Source organism: Strongylocentrotus purpuratus, unplaced genomic scaffold (assembly GCF_000002235.5).
Source record: "Strongylocentrotus purpuratus isolate Spur 01 unplaced genomic scaffold, Spur_5.0 spur5_scaffold_14, whole genome shotgun sequence".
Classification (NCBI taxonomy): Eukaryota; Metazoa; Echinodermata; class Echinoidea; order Camarodonta; family Strongylocentrotidae; genus Strongylocentrotus; species Strongylocentrotus purpuratus.
In genome coordinates this window covers 1,756,200-1,772,477 of record NW_022145599.1, presented here as the reverse complement: position 1 = coordinate 1,772,477, position 16,278 = coordinate 1,756,200, and the positions used below count along the sequence as shown (strand labels likewise).

The window sequence follows — 16,278 nt, the reverse complement described above, 5'->3', positions numbered from 1 at the left end:
ATTGTTTTAATTGTACGTTTTGTGGTAAAGGAGGCTCCCCCCCCCAAAAAAAAAAAAAAAGAAGAAAAGTGTTCCCCCTCAAGCCAATGAACGAAATATCTGACAACATAATTTTCCAATTTCCAGGGCCACCAAAAAATGCCCTTACCCCCCCCCCCCCCCCCGCTTATTCAGCGACTGTCTGAGTCATTGCCAAATTTTCCCTTAAAAACTGGAGAGAAAAAAATTACAATAAAGGAACCCCTAAAACACAAAAGTATTTACTAAACCACCCCCAAAACGCGGCTATTTTTTTTTGGGGGGGGGGGGGGCGGTGGTTTTCCAGTTATATCTGATATGACAATGTTTATAACGTTGAATCAAATTAATAATACACCCCGGGCTCTTAAATTTCTGTCAAATATTGATCATGGATTTACGTTAATGGTGAGCAATTGAAAGGGTTTGCCAATCGCACTGGTTTCTTTGATGTCGAATGATGGGCTGCTTTGATCGTAATTAGTCATTACAGCGATGCCATTGGGACCGCCTTCCTTCGTCCAGTAGAGGGTGCCATCGAAGTAGCTTATATCTCGCAGTTTTTCTCGCTCTTTTTCGCCACTGATGTCAGCGTCATTCATGTAGTCTGTGAGCTCGTCAGCCGACCCCGTACTGGTGAGAGGTTGGTTTACGTCCTTGTAGAAAGATTGTTTCTTTCCAAAGTCACAGAAAAATATGCGTCGTGGATCTCCTGCCACAACAAAGAAAATATGCAAATGCAAAGTAGTTATTATGAATTTAGCCTTTGATTAAATGAAATTTCATGACTAAACCCTCACAACAACCAAGATGGATTTACAATCTGAGTCTGAGAAGACAAGACAAGATTATGTACAACTTGAAGATAGTACATGACTTTTTGTGTGTGATATACGTGGTGTATTATACAATGGTCATTTCAATTAATTTGAACTCATTTTTCATACAATTTATCGTTTTCTCCTTATTTATAGCCCATGATATACAATTATACTGTTAAGTCAACATTAAAAAGGACATGAAAACATGTATATTTCTTAATATTTAAATTGTTAAATCTACCACTGCCATCGACTGTCTCTCCTCGACTAATCAAAACGTTGATTTAACGCTTTTTTTAAGAAGGTAATATGAGGGATCATTAGAATGTCTGTTATCTGATCATATCAAGTCATCACCACAATTATGTTTTCATTATAGAAAGAAGGGAATATCGTTATATTATAATACAAATACAACATTATTTTCTTTTCTTGATAAATCCATGAGTTAGCATTCCAAAGGCCATGAAGAATCTTTCCACGTACACGGCTGATGTCAATGACCCTTCTAAATAAGAAATGCGTACATGGATGATGTCAATGCCAGGGTAATATCAGTGGAGCACCAGGGTCGTTAAGTGTGACATACATGAGCGCCATACAAGAACCCACAACAACTATTATCACGTTCATGCTTGGCGCTCACATAATTATTGTATTGTATTATACAAAATTATTAAAATTAGTCGCCGACATGCTAATCCAACCTCAGTGACGTTTGCATCATACCAGGTACCCATTAACACCTGGGTGGAGAGGAGCCATATAGTTGAACTGTCTTGTTAAATTTCCATTCATTTATATGAAGTGACATGTCATTTAGCTAAACCCTTCTAAATATGAAATACGTACTGCTGAGATCAATGCTCAATCCAGTGATTTCGGATAGATCGCTGTTTTGGTAAATAGTCTGCGTGCCTCCAGATCCAACGAGTGGTTTGCGCTCTATAGAGTATTTCAGCGACCAGTACAAGAATCTGAAAAATCAAGCGTGCCGTGATAATCAATATCAACACTAGAAGAAAAAAACGCAAAGTAATCAGCTATATCAAACGTTATATTAGATATCTCTTTTTTTAAATAATTTGGCGTGAACCAAATGTTTTATCACTACTTCGTCAGCTAGGCCTATCTGAAACTATATTTTCAATATATCTACTTAAACATTAATTTGGTATGAACCTAATGTTTTGTTACTACTTGGTTATAAGTATATTTCTTCGGCATTGTGGACATCAGGAACAGCAAAACATCTTTTCAAACTGGGGGAGGGGTCGACCAAAAGGGCACACCTTCGAAAAAGGGGCTCCTACGAAAACCTGTCGAAAAGGATTGAGTTTTATACCCCCCCCCCTTATGAATGCATTATTATTTTTTATGCTGTTTTATATCATAGAACAGAGATGTATATAAATTATATTGTTTTCTTTCTGGACACAATTGCTGGTAATACGCTAGGTAAAAATGTATGTACGAGCGAGCCAAAATAGAGAGACGTTAATAGCTGACAGCTCTGATGCCTTCTGGAATAGTTGCCTGTATATACAAGTATACCACTTTCTAATTTATTGATGTTCCTGTTGTAATTATTCATTAACGTTGGGTTTTAGGCGAGGTTGTTTTGCGAACGAACGGAAATTATTCAGGGAAAATGAAACGATATTTACCCCGTTTTAAATCTGAGATGCATGTCCCTACGTGTTATCAGTGTCTGTGATATGGTGTAATATTGAAGCCCTAACAAAATTGCTCTTCAAAATGATCAATAATGGCCTCAAAAAAGTAAAAATCTTTGAGTGACCGGTTTTTACCATACTGGTTTCACCCATCAGACTGTTGTATCATAAAAACCGTTAGGAAAACGCAAAATTTAATTTCGATTTCCAATCATAAATATCTTGATAATCAGAGAGGCGATCGGCTTGTAAAAGCTATGGGGTTCCCGACTGACCTAAAGGTTTATAATTATCATTGCAGCATGAGCTAAATCCAGGATTTTGTTTCAGAATCTGAGACTAAGTTACCCGATCCCTTTAAAGCAAGATCTGCTTACTTCTGTTCCCTCAAGCAATGGTAAGAACCCCCTTTATTCCCCCTCATGCCCTTGTGATATTACATGTCGACCCTCAAAAATTAACTACGGGCTTGGAAACAGCTTTTCATCTGCCCTCCTTTCAAACGATACATGCATGCCATTTGAATGAGAGACTATATACACATTATAAGGTACATTATGTGTAGAAAAAAGTTCACCTGTTTGTCACATGAGGGGTAAGCAACCAAGATCGCCCACAGATATCAACATTCCGCGTGGTAAAATTAGAGGAAAACTGCTAATTAAGTATAAAAAGGGCTTAAAACATAATTATTTAGGACATTCTACCTACCTATCAAGAAAACTTTTTTTAAAACAAAATGGTTGTTGTCTTCTGGCAAATTAAACGTTGGGGGGGGGGGGGGTTATCGTGTACAGTGATATCTTACACATAAAGTTCACGTGCAGGGATTGGCCAGGGACGGCTTAAGTGACATGATATACCTCCATTATTAAATAAAATGGACATCATTGTATATATCCTGGTTAAACCATGCCAGACTCACCCTTTCTCTTCATCCACTTCTAAGGAATATAGCTCTTCAGATAACCCGGATGCAAAGTCCGTCTCAGCCCTAGGAAACGGGCTTCCTTGTGCAATCGATACCGATGTAATTTTCTTCGGACTTTTATTTGCGATGTAGAGAGTTCGAGATGTCTCTGCAATAGCAATTCCTCGTAGTTCTGTGATTTAATTTAAAAAAAAAAAAACTTTCTCGGAACGAGGGGGTTGGGACATTTTAAGAAACGAAATAAGGAGTTCATATATATTTACCCCATGATTAGTAAGGAGGTCTTTCAACAACATTAATTTCAATGAAGATGTCAACAACCCTCAACTTGATGGTATATAAACATGTGTATAAACTTTATTTTTACATGAGGTGTGCAGCCTTGCATCTCTTATATGACAAATCTAGCTGCCAGACCATTGCCTTCATTTACAACATGATTTATGTAATAAGAATAATTTAGCCACATCATGAGTACAATTATGTTTGGATTGTAAATACAAACAATATCAGATTCTAATCTCAATCATTCCTCGCAAAATTCATACAATCGTATCTCAAGATTCATATTGATACGACTACGTGAATACATCATACCATCGCTGCTTTCAGAAGTGACCACCTCCCTGTTTCCACCATCCACATCAGCACGATAAACTCGTTTTGTATCCTTGTCAGTCCAGTAGATCTTCTTCTCCACGGAGTCATACGTAATATAACGTGGTTCTTTAGTGGATGGTATAGAAGAGAAGTCTAGGTCATCTTGTAGATCTGCAACATAAATCTTGTTCTCGGTGTCTTCATCGGTCACAAAGATCTTTGCAGTCAATTCTAAAATAAATGGAATGAAATAAGGTGAGGTTTGGTAACGTTAACGAGATCTAATTTCTTGGGTGTGGAAACACAACTCAGATAGATCATAAACTAGTAAAGTTATACATGTTATAATGTATAAAAACACGCGTTAAATTGCAAGGCAATTATCATATATATGATCATGATGATGTTCGGCTTTTCATCTATCAAAACATATCTGGTATGTCTGTTAACTGATATCATTATCATGAAAGCATTCCATGTTTAAAGGAGTCACTCTCCAGCAACGCTGAGCGCGTTGGCCATGTTGGTTGTGTTTCTTTGGTGTCTGCCCTATTATGGTGGCCCTGAAGGGACATAGCAAATAGACTAAATCGCGAAAAATTAGCGATAAAATTGACGATATCGTGAATTTTATCGCCAATTTTTCACGACGAAATTCACGAAATTCACGATATCGTCAATTTCGTCGTGAAAAATTGGCGATAAAGTTCACGATAAAATTGACGATATCGTCAATTTTATCGTGAACTTTTTTTCTCCTGGCTTGGGCGGGCGGGCGCTTCGTAAACAAAATCATGATCAGCCCTAGGCCAAGCTTGATTGAAAACGATTATTATGACCACACGTTTTTACGATGATTCTGTGAAAATGGTAGGTTTAACTTTATATTATGCTCTATTTGTAGCAGGGATAAAAGATAGGGATAAAAGTAATTGCACCGAGCGGAAAAATTACCCGGTATGCAATTAATGGTCTAGATGCACTCAATGCATTTTCCCATACATTCATTTCCATATTGTGATATATATTGAGTAATGTAATTGATCTAGATCTAGGCCTACTTTTATTAGTAGGCCTACGTACTAGCACACTCAATTTCTCAAACTGAGTCAACAAAGACTGACAGAGTCCATTGCAATAACACACTCGTACTCGTCGAATAGACGCAAACTGAGCTGAGCTGAGCTGAGCTGAGCTGATTCAATTTGATGTAGGCAAGCACCAGATCTAGATCTACAAATCATGATAGATCTATTACTTAAATCCAAGGGATCGTTTAACAATGTTAAGTCTGACTCTGAGATGCAATCATAAATGGCCCTAGATCTACGTGTTATTTATAATATTACTATGTATGTGATACAGTGTAATATCATTATTTTATGACATGATTAGGGGCGCTGGTCCGAGAATGAGGATCGTCTGCATAAACAAAGATATCCTAGTCGTAAAAACGGACAAATTGCGTTCGCGAACGTCTTTTTTTCATCGGCACTTTGCGGGTTTCAGGTTCCCAGTGCGGGCATCAGGGCATGCAAAAAAACATGTTCCTTGTAAGAAAATAAACCCAGTCTCCTTGGCGCTTGTTCAGAAACGTATCTAAAATTTGACCCGTAACTCCGGCGTGGAGATACCCTACTATAACATACCAAAATGAAGTAAATATTCATGTCCAAATAAGATCATGAGTTAAAAGTCGTTATGTTTATTACCTGTTTCGTGTCAATTTTTTGTTATTTTTGGAGTATTTTTCGGAAAAACAATGATATTAGTATACACTTTTTCTCAGGTTTCACGGCAAACCGCTGCACAATACAAGTGCATATCGATGTGAAGTTATCTACCGTAATGAGGACCCGCCCCCCCCCCCAACTCAGGGGTCGGAATGACCGCATGCGTGTTACCAAAATGTCCGGTAAATTTTCGTGCGACAAAGGCCGGCCCGAGAATTGTAAAAAAAAGAGGTGTATTTGACTTTTCACCCGGAGATTTCTTTAAAAACTAGGGGGTGTTTTTTCTTTTTTTCTTTCTCTCATCTCTTTGGACTCCTGAGAAATTATTCCGAATTTAGGGGGGTACATTGAGCATTTTTCCTGATTAAGGGGGGGGGGGTCTCCAAGGCAGGAAAAGCCCGCAAAAAGCCCGCGAAAGGGGGGTTCGGAAATGTAGGCAGTCCTCAGATAGGGGTGCTTTCAAAAAGAGGGAACGAGCATATGCGTACCCTAAATAACACTGAGTGGGGGGGGGGGGGCAAATCGGTTGGTTGCCGCTTTGAGTTGTGACCATGGCTTTAGTTCTGACTGATAAACCTTTTTATTGTGTTAAAAAATAACGAACTGGAACCAATTATTACCTGCGTTCGTACCACACACAGTCAGGGGAAGAGAAGACAGACATAAGACGTATGTCACACATAATAGCCGACGAGCCATGTTAACCATCTTTAACCTGAATAAATGACAATTAGAAATCATATAGTAAGACGTCTACATTGGTTAAATAATACTCATATCATTATCATTCCAATTAATCAATTCCAAAAAAAAAAAATGAAATGGAGGAATAGATGTTGCAATAGATAGAAAGCGCATTCTTAATCAAAATGATTCAAAGGAAGATATGAAGAGAATTAAAGTGGTAAAAAATAGACACAGGGATTGGGGAATTAAATCGGAGGAAAGTATTCATTTTCATTAATCGAAACATAGTTACACATGATAAAAACGTGATCACCAAAGCTGTTTTCCATCATGGCCTGAATAATCAAATACAAGTTCTTTAATTATGTTCATGTTCCTACTTATAAATTGTATTGTTTGGAAGAAAAATAAATGTTCATTTGAATTTGAAGTAAATATAAACATTTCAAATCTATAGTGATACAACAACGACTTACCGAGCATGGGAAGGGGTCTCCGAACTGCACAAAATCGACGGAGAGAATGAATTTTTGCAAACGTGTCACGATGACAGAACAACAACATGTTGTGTTGTATGACCATATGTTTAAATATCATAGACTGGCGTTTACAATTAATTGATATCTCTAGCTGTCAAAACACCTATTGAGACGTGTTTTCGTATTGATGTTATTTAATTTGATTTCTTCGTTTCCATATGGAAACATGAAAAGACAACATCTGACACTGCGATGATGCAATTCAAATGTAATGATTAGCATAAAACAAAATAACATCATTTAAATTCAAAATAAATCTTGAAGTTTCACAGGGATGTGCCGTAGAAATTGTGTAGTGTCTATTTCCAGGGATGGGAGGGGGGGGCGTCGGGTTAAAACGTAATCAACAACCATCTCTCTGATATCCCACCTTCCCTCTCAACCCAATATGAGTGCAATCCATCACCAATTCACCATGGACTTGATTTGTTTATTTCAACATACCATAATTATGTTCATCATAGTGAATGTTACGACACGTAGTCAAATCTGTTTTTCCACAAAGAAAAGTTGGATATACTTTTATTTGTTTAGGTTTGTTTTTAAGAGGGGGGCTGGTAGCTAATGGGGAAATGCACCGGTCGCACTCTGATTATAATTTCTTTCCTTGCCTGCGGTAGAGGAGAGGATCTTATCACCTCATTTTCTCCCCTTTTTTAACTTCTCTCCCTCTCTGTGTATGTCTCTGTCTTTCTTTCTCCCCCCCCCCCCTCTCTCTCTCTCTCTCTTCGTCTCTCTCTCTTTTGTGAATTGAGACGATAATTCGTATAGGCGCTCCTTTCTTTTCCTATTTCCCCTTTGTCATTAAAGTGGGGGCATCTGCCTTCCGCCCCCCTTCCCTTCTGTCGCTTCGCCGCTGGCTACAAGGGCTATACATAATCTCAAAATGGTAATCAATTTTATGCATGAGCCTATGGAGAAGTAAAATATCGTGGAAGAAATACCAACTGGGGAAAGGGGAAATCAATTTTTTAAATCATCAGCGATTTTGCCCTCCATCCCCCTGTCAACCTCCGTCGGCGCTTACAGAAAAATTCATCTTGAAATATATTGGATTAAACAAAAAAAAGGCATTTCCCTTCTCCAATACTATATATCGGAGCAGGGAGGTGATAGAGAAGGAGTGGAACCAACCCGCTCTCCTTTGATCTCATGATCCAAGCCACCGAAAAGTTATGCGCCAATCTGCAACTCTTGACCAGGTGTTGAGGTAAAAGAGCGCATTAAAAATCAGAATTTAGAATTCCTACATCAGAAAGAGGTATTCCAGCAGATGTTCGCTGTCCCTTTCAATAATTTCTCATCAAATGTTGAATATGTAATGTGTAGAACAAGCGAACAAAAACTTGTGTTATTTAACATTTTTCCCAACTGCAAAAATACAAAAAAAACACGCGAAAACACGCTTTCGCAAACTTAAAGATATCTAAGATTGTAAATCGTGGATTGAATGACGGGACATTAAAACATGCGAAAATAAGCGCTTATTCTAAAATATTTAGTTTGTGTCAGGATCTATTTTTTCTTTTACGATCTTTGGCACACAAATTATAGGAAGTGATTGTCACTTAGTACAACAAATTGTTATACATACCAGATATAAAAAGGATAACTCTCGTCTTCATAACATTGAATAATTTTCTTCTTCAAAGAACTAAAGTTTTTACTTTTGTTATTAAGTTTTTGTACAAATATTTGACGCTCAATCGAAGTAACCATAACATTTAAAGCATCGTTTCTTTTGTATTCAAAACCAAAATTCGTATTTTCTAAATCAAAGTCTACATGTATTCGAGGACCTTCATTTATCCATTTCACCGTTTCATTCCAGATTGATTTACTGACTTCACAATTATAACAGAGCTATGTTAACCATCTTTTACATGAATAAATGACATTTTAGAAATCACATATTAAGACGTTTACATTGGTTAAATAATACTCATATCATTATCATTCCAAATAATCAATTCCAAAAATTGAAGTGGAGGAATAGATGTTGCAATAGATAGAAAGCGCATTCTTAATCAAATGATTCAAACGAAGATATAAAGAGAATTAAAGTGGTAAAAGATAGACACTGGAATCGGGGAACTAAGTCGGAGGAAAGTATTCATTTTCATTAATCGAAATATAGTTACACATGATAAAAACGTGATCACCAAAGCTGTTTTCCATCATTGTCCTGAATAATCAAATACAATAGTCAATATATAAACATTTCAAATCTATAGTGATACAACAACGACTTACCGAGCATGCCCATAGGAAAGTGAAAAGTATGCCGCAGACCTGCCGCAGACCTGCCGCAGATCTGCCGCAGACCTGCCGCAGACTTTTAGTCTGCGGCAAAGAGTATGCCGAAGTATGCGGCAGAAAGAAATTTTGCTGCAGACTTGCCGCATACCAGTATGCCACAGGAACAGTCTGCGGCAGATCTGCGGCAGGATGAAATTTTGCTGCAGACTTGCCGCATACTAGTATGCCACAGGAACAGTCTGCGGCAGATCTGCGGCAGGATGAAATTTTGCTGCAGACTTGCCGCATACTAGTATGCCACAGGAACAGTCTGCGGCAGATCTGCGGCAGGATGAAACTTTGCTCCAGACTTGCCGAAATACTAGTATGCCACAGGAACAGTCTGCGGCAGATCTGCGGCAGGATGAAATTTTGCTGCAGACTTGCCGCATACTAGTATGCCACAGGAACAGTCTGCGGCAGATCTGCGGCAGGATGAAACTTTGCTACAGACTTGCCGCATACTAGTATGCCACAGGAACAGTCTGCGGCAGATCTGCGGCAGGGCGAAACTTTGCTCCAGACTTGCCGCATACCAGTACGCCACAGGAACAGTCTGCGGCAGGTCTGCCACAGGAAATCCCATTAAAGTCTAATAGGGCCAATTGAAACCAATCATCTCATGCATATTCATTATTACTTTACACGTGTGACAGAAAAATACATTTATCATGATTTGTTAAGCAAATTAAGACAATGCACATCATTTTTGTGATTTCTATTTTCCTTTTGCCATTATTAACCAATAGATTATTTTGTCTGATCATGTTACAATTACATTCACGTTTAAGCAATAGATATATTGATTACTAACCAAGAAACTATGATTACTAACCAAGAAACAATATACATATTTAGTATATATATGTGTACGAGCCTGTGTCACTTTAAATGTTACTATTGAATACACTTCAAATGATCAATGTGATGAAGTTAATACAATTGAGAAAAGAATATACCTAATTGGTAACATCGATATATATTGGTATTAAGAGAGTTTCAGTTCAAACTTATACATAATATATTATATACAAACCATCACCTCTTCCGTTTTGGTCTTGTCTCGACTAACTTATGCTCATTTTGCGAAAAAGATGAAGAAACATATAAACATTTATTCTATACTTGTGAATTTGCACAATCAGTGTGGGAAATATGCACGAGATTTTTAGACTTTGAAATACATAACTGTAGTTTGGAGGAAATTCTGTATGGGAAAGAGGAGAGAAATAAAGGAAAATATCAATTAATGAATCATGTTTTAATTCTTGTTAAATATCTGATTTATAGAAATAGAGAACTTAAAAAACCACCCTCTTTTAATGAAATAAAGAATAGTATAATAGGGGATAAAGTAGAAGAAAGGAAATTGGCAGCAATGAGGGGAACTCTCACTATTCATTTTTCTAAATGGGAAAACCTGAGTATTAGACAAACAATTGGAACCCAGAGCCAGTCGTCCACCGGTTAAGAGGGGGGGGGGGGGAATGGGGATAAGGGAGAGGTCGGGTAGGGTAGGGTTAACAAAAAGAGAAAACTTTTCTCTCAGGACAACAGTATAAAAAGAAGTATAAGTTGCTACATTGTTAAAACAAAACAAAAATTGGATTATACAACTGCATATGTTTTCTTTGAAAATATGAATTTTTGTTTCAAATATGATGTATAGGAACTAACTATGTAAGTTTCTTTTGAAGCCGTTTGTAAGACAAAAATTTATACTGATTTATAATGTCATCACATTTGCAGTGAGAGTTTGATGATTGTAATTTGTACTATGATTATAATTTGTTTCAAGAGAGAAAAGAATAAAAACTGACCATAAAAAAAAAAAAAATTACCTAATTGGTAATATCGATATTGCCAATATCGATTGTGTATCAATCAGTTTATCACTGGTTCTTCTACATGCATACTTTATTGACACGTACTGGATATGAAAGAGTATGCGGCAGGTCTGCAGCAGGTCTATATGAGATATGAATATTCATGACGAAGAGTCTGCGGCAGGTCTGCAGCAAGTCTGCGGCAGACCTGCCGCAGACTCTTCATCATACTGATAGAGTATGCGGCAAGTCTGCAGCAAGTCTGCGGCAGACCTGCCGCAGACTCTTCATCATACTGAAAGAGTATGCGGCAAGTCTGCGGCAGACCTGCCGCAGACTCTTCATCATACTGAAAGAGTATGCGGCAGGTCTGCAGCAAGTCTGCGGCAGACCTGCCGCAGACTCTTCATCATACTGAAAGAGTATGCGGCAAGTCTGCAGCAAGTCTGCGGCAGACCTGCCGCAGACTCTTCATCATACTGAAAGAGTATGCGGCAAGTCTGCGGCAAGTCTGCGGCAAGACTAATTTGCATGTGAAAAAGATGACTGTCTGCGGCAGGTCTGCTGCAGATCTGCGGCAAGTCTGCCGCAGGAGTATGCGGCAGGCTCATTTCTTTCCTATGGGTGGGAAGGGGTCTCCGAACTGCACAAAATCGACGGAGAGAATGAATTTTTGCAAACGTGTCACGATGACAGAACAAAAACATGTTGTGTTGTATGACCATATCTTTAAATATCATAGACTGGCGTTTACAATTAATTGATATCTCTAGCTGTCAAAACACCTATTGAGACGTGTTTTCGTATTGATGTTATTTAATTTGATTTCTTCGTTTCCATATGGAAACATGAAAAGACAACATCTGACACTGCAATGATGCAATTCAAATGTTATGATTAGCAAAAAACAAAATAACATCATTTAAATTCAAAATACTCTTGAAGAGTCTCAGGGATGTGCCGTAGAAATTGTGTAGTGTCAATTTCCAGGGATGGGGGGGGGGGGGGAGGGCGTCGGGTTAAAACGTAATCAACAACCATCTCTCTGATATCCCACCTTCCCTCTCAACTCAACATGAGTGAAATCCATTACCAATTCACCATGGAATTGATTTGTTTGTTTCAACATAACATAATTATGTTCATCATATCGAATGTTACGACACGTAGTCAAATCTTTTTTCCACAAAGAAAAGTTGGATATACTTTTATTTGTTTAGGTTTGTTTTTAAGAGGGGGGCTGGTAGCTAATGGGGAAATGCACCGGTCGCACTCTGATAATAATTTCTTTCCTTGCCTGCGGTAGAGGAGAGGATTTTATCACCTCATTTTCTCCCCTTTTTAACTTCTCTCCCTCTCTCTGTGTGTCTCTGTCTCTCTTTCTTCCCCCTCTCTCTCTCTCTTTCTCTTCGTCTCTCTCTTTTGTGAATTGAGACGATAATTCGTATAGGCGCTCCTTTTTTTTCCTATTTCCCCTATGTCATTCGAGTGGTGGCACCTGCCCCCGCCCCCCTCCCTTTCTGTCGCTTCGCCACTGGCTACAGGGGCTATACGTAATCTCAAAATGGTAATCAATTTCATGTATGAGCCTATGGAGAAGTAATATTTCGTGGAAGAAATACCCAACTGGGGAAAGGGTAAATCAATTGTTTAAATCATCACCGATGTTGCTCTCCACCCCCCTGACAACCTCCGTCGGCGCTTACAAAACGATTCCTTTTTTAAAAATATATTGGATTAAACAAAACAAAAAATTGCGCTTCTATAATACCTTATATCGGAGCAGGGAGATGATAGAGAAGGAGTGGAACCAACCCGCTCTCCTTTGATCTCATGATCCAAGCCACCGAAAAGTTATGCGCCAATCTGCAACTCTCGACCAGGTGGTGAGGTAAAAGAGCGCATGAAATATCAGGATTTAGAATTCCTACATCAGAAAATGAATCCCAGCAGATGTTCGGCGTCACTTTCAATAATTTCTCATCAAATGTTAAATGTGTAATGTGTAGAACAAGCGAACTAAAACTTTTGTTATTTCATCCTTTTTCCCAACTGCAAAAATACAAAAAACACGCGAAAACACGCGTTAGCAAACTTAAAGATATCGAAGATTGTAAATCATGGATTAAATGACGGGATATTAAAACATGCGAAAATAAGCGCTTCTCCTAAAATATTGAATTTGTGTCAGGATCTATTTTTCTTTTACGATCTCTGGCACACAAATTATAGGAAGTGACTGTCACTTAGTACAACAAATTGTTATACATACCAGATATAAAAAGGATAACACTCTCGTCTTCATAACATTGAATAATTTTCTTCTTCAAAGAACTAAAGTTTTTACTTTGTTATTAAGCTTTTGTACGAATATTCGATGCTCAATCGAAGTAACCATAACATTTAAAGCATCGTTTCTTTTGTATTCAAAACCAAATTTACATTTTCTAAATCAAAGTCTAAATGTATTCGAGGAATTTTATTTATCCATTTCACCGTTTCATTCCAGTTTGATTTACTGACTTCACAATTATAACGGAGCCATGTTAACCATCTTTTACCTGAATAAATGACAGTTTAGAAATCATATATAAGACGTCTACATTTGTTAATTAATACTCATATCATTATCATTCCAATTAATCAATTCCAAAAAATGAAATGGAGGGATAGATGTTGCAATAGATAGAAAGCGCATTCTTAATCAAATGATTCAAACGAAGATATAAAGGGAATTAAAGTGGTAAAATATAGACACTGGAATCGGGGAACCAAGTCGGAGGAAAATATTAATTTTCATTCATTGAAACATAGTTACACATGATAAAAACGTGATCACCAAAGCTGTTTTCCATCATGGTCCTGAATAATCAAATACAAGTCTTTAATTATATTCATGTTCCTACTTATAAATTGTATTGTTTGGAAGAAAAATAAATGTTCATTTGAATTTGAAGAAAATATAAACATTTCAAATCTATAGTGATACAACAACGACTTACCGAGCATGGGAAGGGGTCTCCGAACTGCACAAAATCGACGGAGAGAATGAATTTTTGCAAACGTGTCACGATGACAGAACAAAAACATGTGTGTTGTATGACCATATGTTTAAATATCATAGACTGGCGTTTACAATTAATTGATATCTCTAACTTTCAAAACACCTATTGAGACGTGTTTTCATATTGATGTTATTTAATTTGATTTCTTCGTTTCCATATGGAAACATGAAAAGACAACATCTGACACTGCGATGATGCAATTCAAATGTTAATGATTAGCATAAAACAAAATAACATCATTCAAATTCAAAATAATTCTTGAAGTTTCACAGGGATGTTCCGTAGAAATTGTGTAGTTTCTTTTTCCAGGGATGGGGGGGGGGGGGGGGGGGGGGAGGAAGTCGGGTTTAAAACGTAATAAACAACCATCTCTCTGATATCCCACCTTCCCTCTCAACCCAACATGATTGCAATCCATCCCCAATTCACCATGGAATTGATTGTTTATTTCAACATACCTTAATTATGTTTATCATAGTGAATGTTACGACACGTAGTCAAATCTGTTTTTCCACGAAGAAAAGTTGGATATACTTTTATTTGTTAAGGTTTGTTTTTATCAGTGGGCTGGGAGCTAATGGGGAAATGCACCGGTCGCACTCTGATAATGATTCTTTTTTCCTTGCCTGCGGTAGAGGAGGGGATCTTATCACCTCATTTTCTCCCTTTTTAACTTCTCTCCCTCTCTCTGTGTGTCTCTCTGTCTCTCTTTCTTCCCCCCCCCTCTCTCTCTCTCTCTCTCTCTTTCTCTTCGTCTCTCTCTTTTGTGAATTGAGACGATAATTCGTATAGGCGCTCCTTTCTTTTCCTATTTCCCTTTGTCATTCGAGTGGTGGCACCTAGCTGTTCCCCGCCTCCCCTCCCCTTCTGTCGCTTCGCCACTGGCTACAGGGGTTATACGTAATCTCAAAATGGTAATCAATTTCATGTATGAGTCTATGGAGAAGTAATATTTAGTGGAAGAAATACCCAACTGGGGAAAAGGTAAATCAATTTTTTAATCATCACCGATGTTGCTCTCCATCCCCCTGTCAACCTCCGTCGGCGCTTACAAAACGATTCATCTCAAAATATATTGGATTAAACAAAAAAAATATTTGCGCTTCTCCAATACTATATATCGGAGCAGGGAGGTGATAGAGAAGGAGTAGAACCAACCCGCTCTCCTTGATCTCATGATCCAAGCCACCAAAAAGTTATGCGCCAATCTGCAACTCTTGACCAGGTGGTGAGGTAAAAGAGCGCATGAAATATCAGGATTAGAAATCCTACATCAGAAAATGATATCCCAGCAGATGTTCGGCGTCACTTTCAATAATTTCTCATCAAATGTTAAATGTGTAATGTGTAAACAAGCGAACTAAAACTTTTGTTATTTCATCCTTTTTCCCAACTGCAAAAATACAAAAAAAACACGCGAAAACACGCTTTAGCAAACTTAAAGATATCGAAGATTGTATATCATGGATTAAATGACGGGATATTAAAACATGCGAAAATAAGCGCTACTCCTTAAAATATGAATTTGTGTCAGGATCTATTTTTTCTTTTACGATCTCTGGCACACAAATTATAGGAAGTGACTGTCACTTAGTACAACAAATTGTTATACATACCAGATATAAAAAGGATAACACTCTCGTCTTCATAAAATTGAATAATTTTCTTCTTAAAGAACTAAAGTTTTACTTTTGTTATTAAGCTTTTGTACGAATATTCGATGCTCAATCGAAGTAGCCATAACATTTAAAGCATCGTTTCTTTTGTATTCAAAACCAAAATTTACATTTTCTAAATCAAAGTCTAAATGTATTCGAGGAATTTTATTTATCCATTTCACCGTTTCATTCCAAATTGATTTACTGACTTCACAATTATAACAGAGCCATGTTAACCATCTTTTACATGAATAAATGACAGTTAGAAATCATATATAAGACGTCTACATTTGTTAATTAATACTCATATCATTATCATTCCAATTAATCAATTCCAAAAATGAAATGGAGGGATAGATGTTGCAATAGATAGAAAGCGCATTCTTAATCAAATGATTCAAACGAAGATATAAAGGGAATTAAAGT

At 37.5% G+C, this 16,278-nt stretch overlaps 1 protein-coding gene across 1 annotated transcript; it reads right to left on the bottom strand.

Moving 5' to 3' along the window:
- Positions 1–301: 301 nt before the first annotated feature.
- On the bottom strand, positions 302–7,293 carry LOC115923430 (low-density lipoprotein receptor 2-like). The gene is made up of 6 exons (XM_030983950.1): positions 6,943–7,293; positions 6,400–6,494; positions 4,044–4,277; positions 3,441–3,618; positions 1,692–1,816; positions 302–730 (listed from the first exon to the last, which is right to left on the bottom strand). The coding sequence occupies exons 2-6, from the start codon at positions 6,485–6,487 to the stop codon at positions 408–410; spliced, it is 948 nt and encodes a 315-aa protein (XP_030839810.1). The 5' UTR covers positions 6,488–6,494; positions 6,943–7,293; the 3' UTR covers positions 302–407.
- Between the last annotated feature and the right edge of the window lie 8,985 nt (positions 7,294–16,278).

What these genes read in the sequence shown, in the direction of transcription:
- LOC115923430 (XM_030983950.1), bottom strand. Translation starts at nt 6,487, where the DNA reads ATGGTTAACATGGCTCGTCGGCTATTATGTGTGACATACGTCTTATGT. An exon ending in CACTTCTGAAAGCAGCGATG is followed by an intron (nt 3,619 to 4,043) that starts GTATGATGTATT and finishes ATTAAATCACAG; the next exon opens with AACTACGAGGAATTGCTATT. An exon ending in GAAGTGGATGAAGAGAAAGG is followed by an intron (nt 1,817 to 3,440) that starts GTGAGTCTGGCA and finishes TTGATTTTTCAG; the next exon opens with ATTCTTGTACTGGTCGCTGA.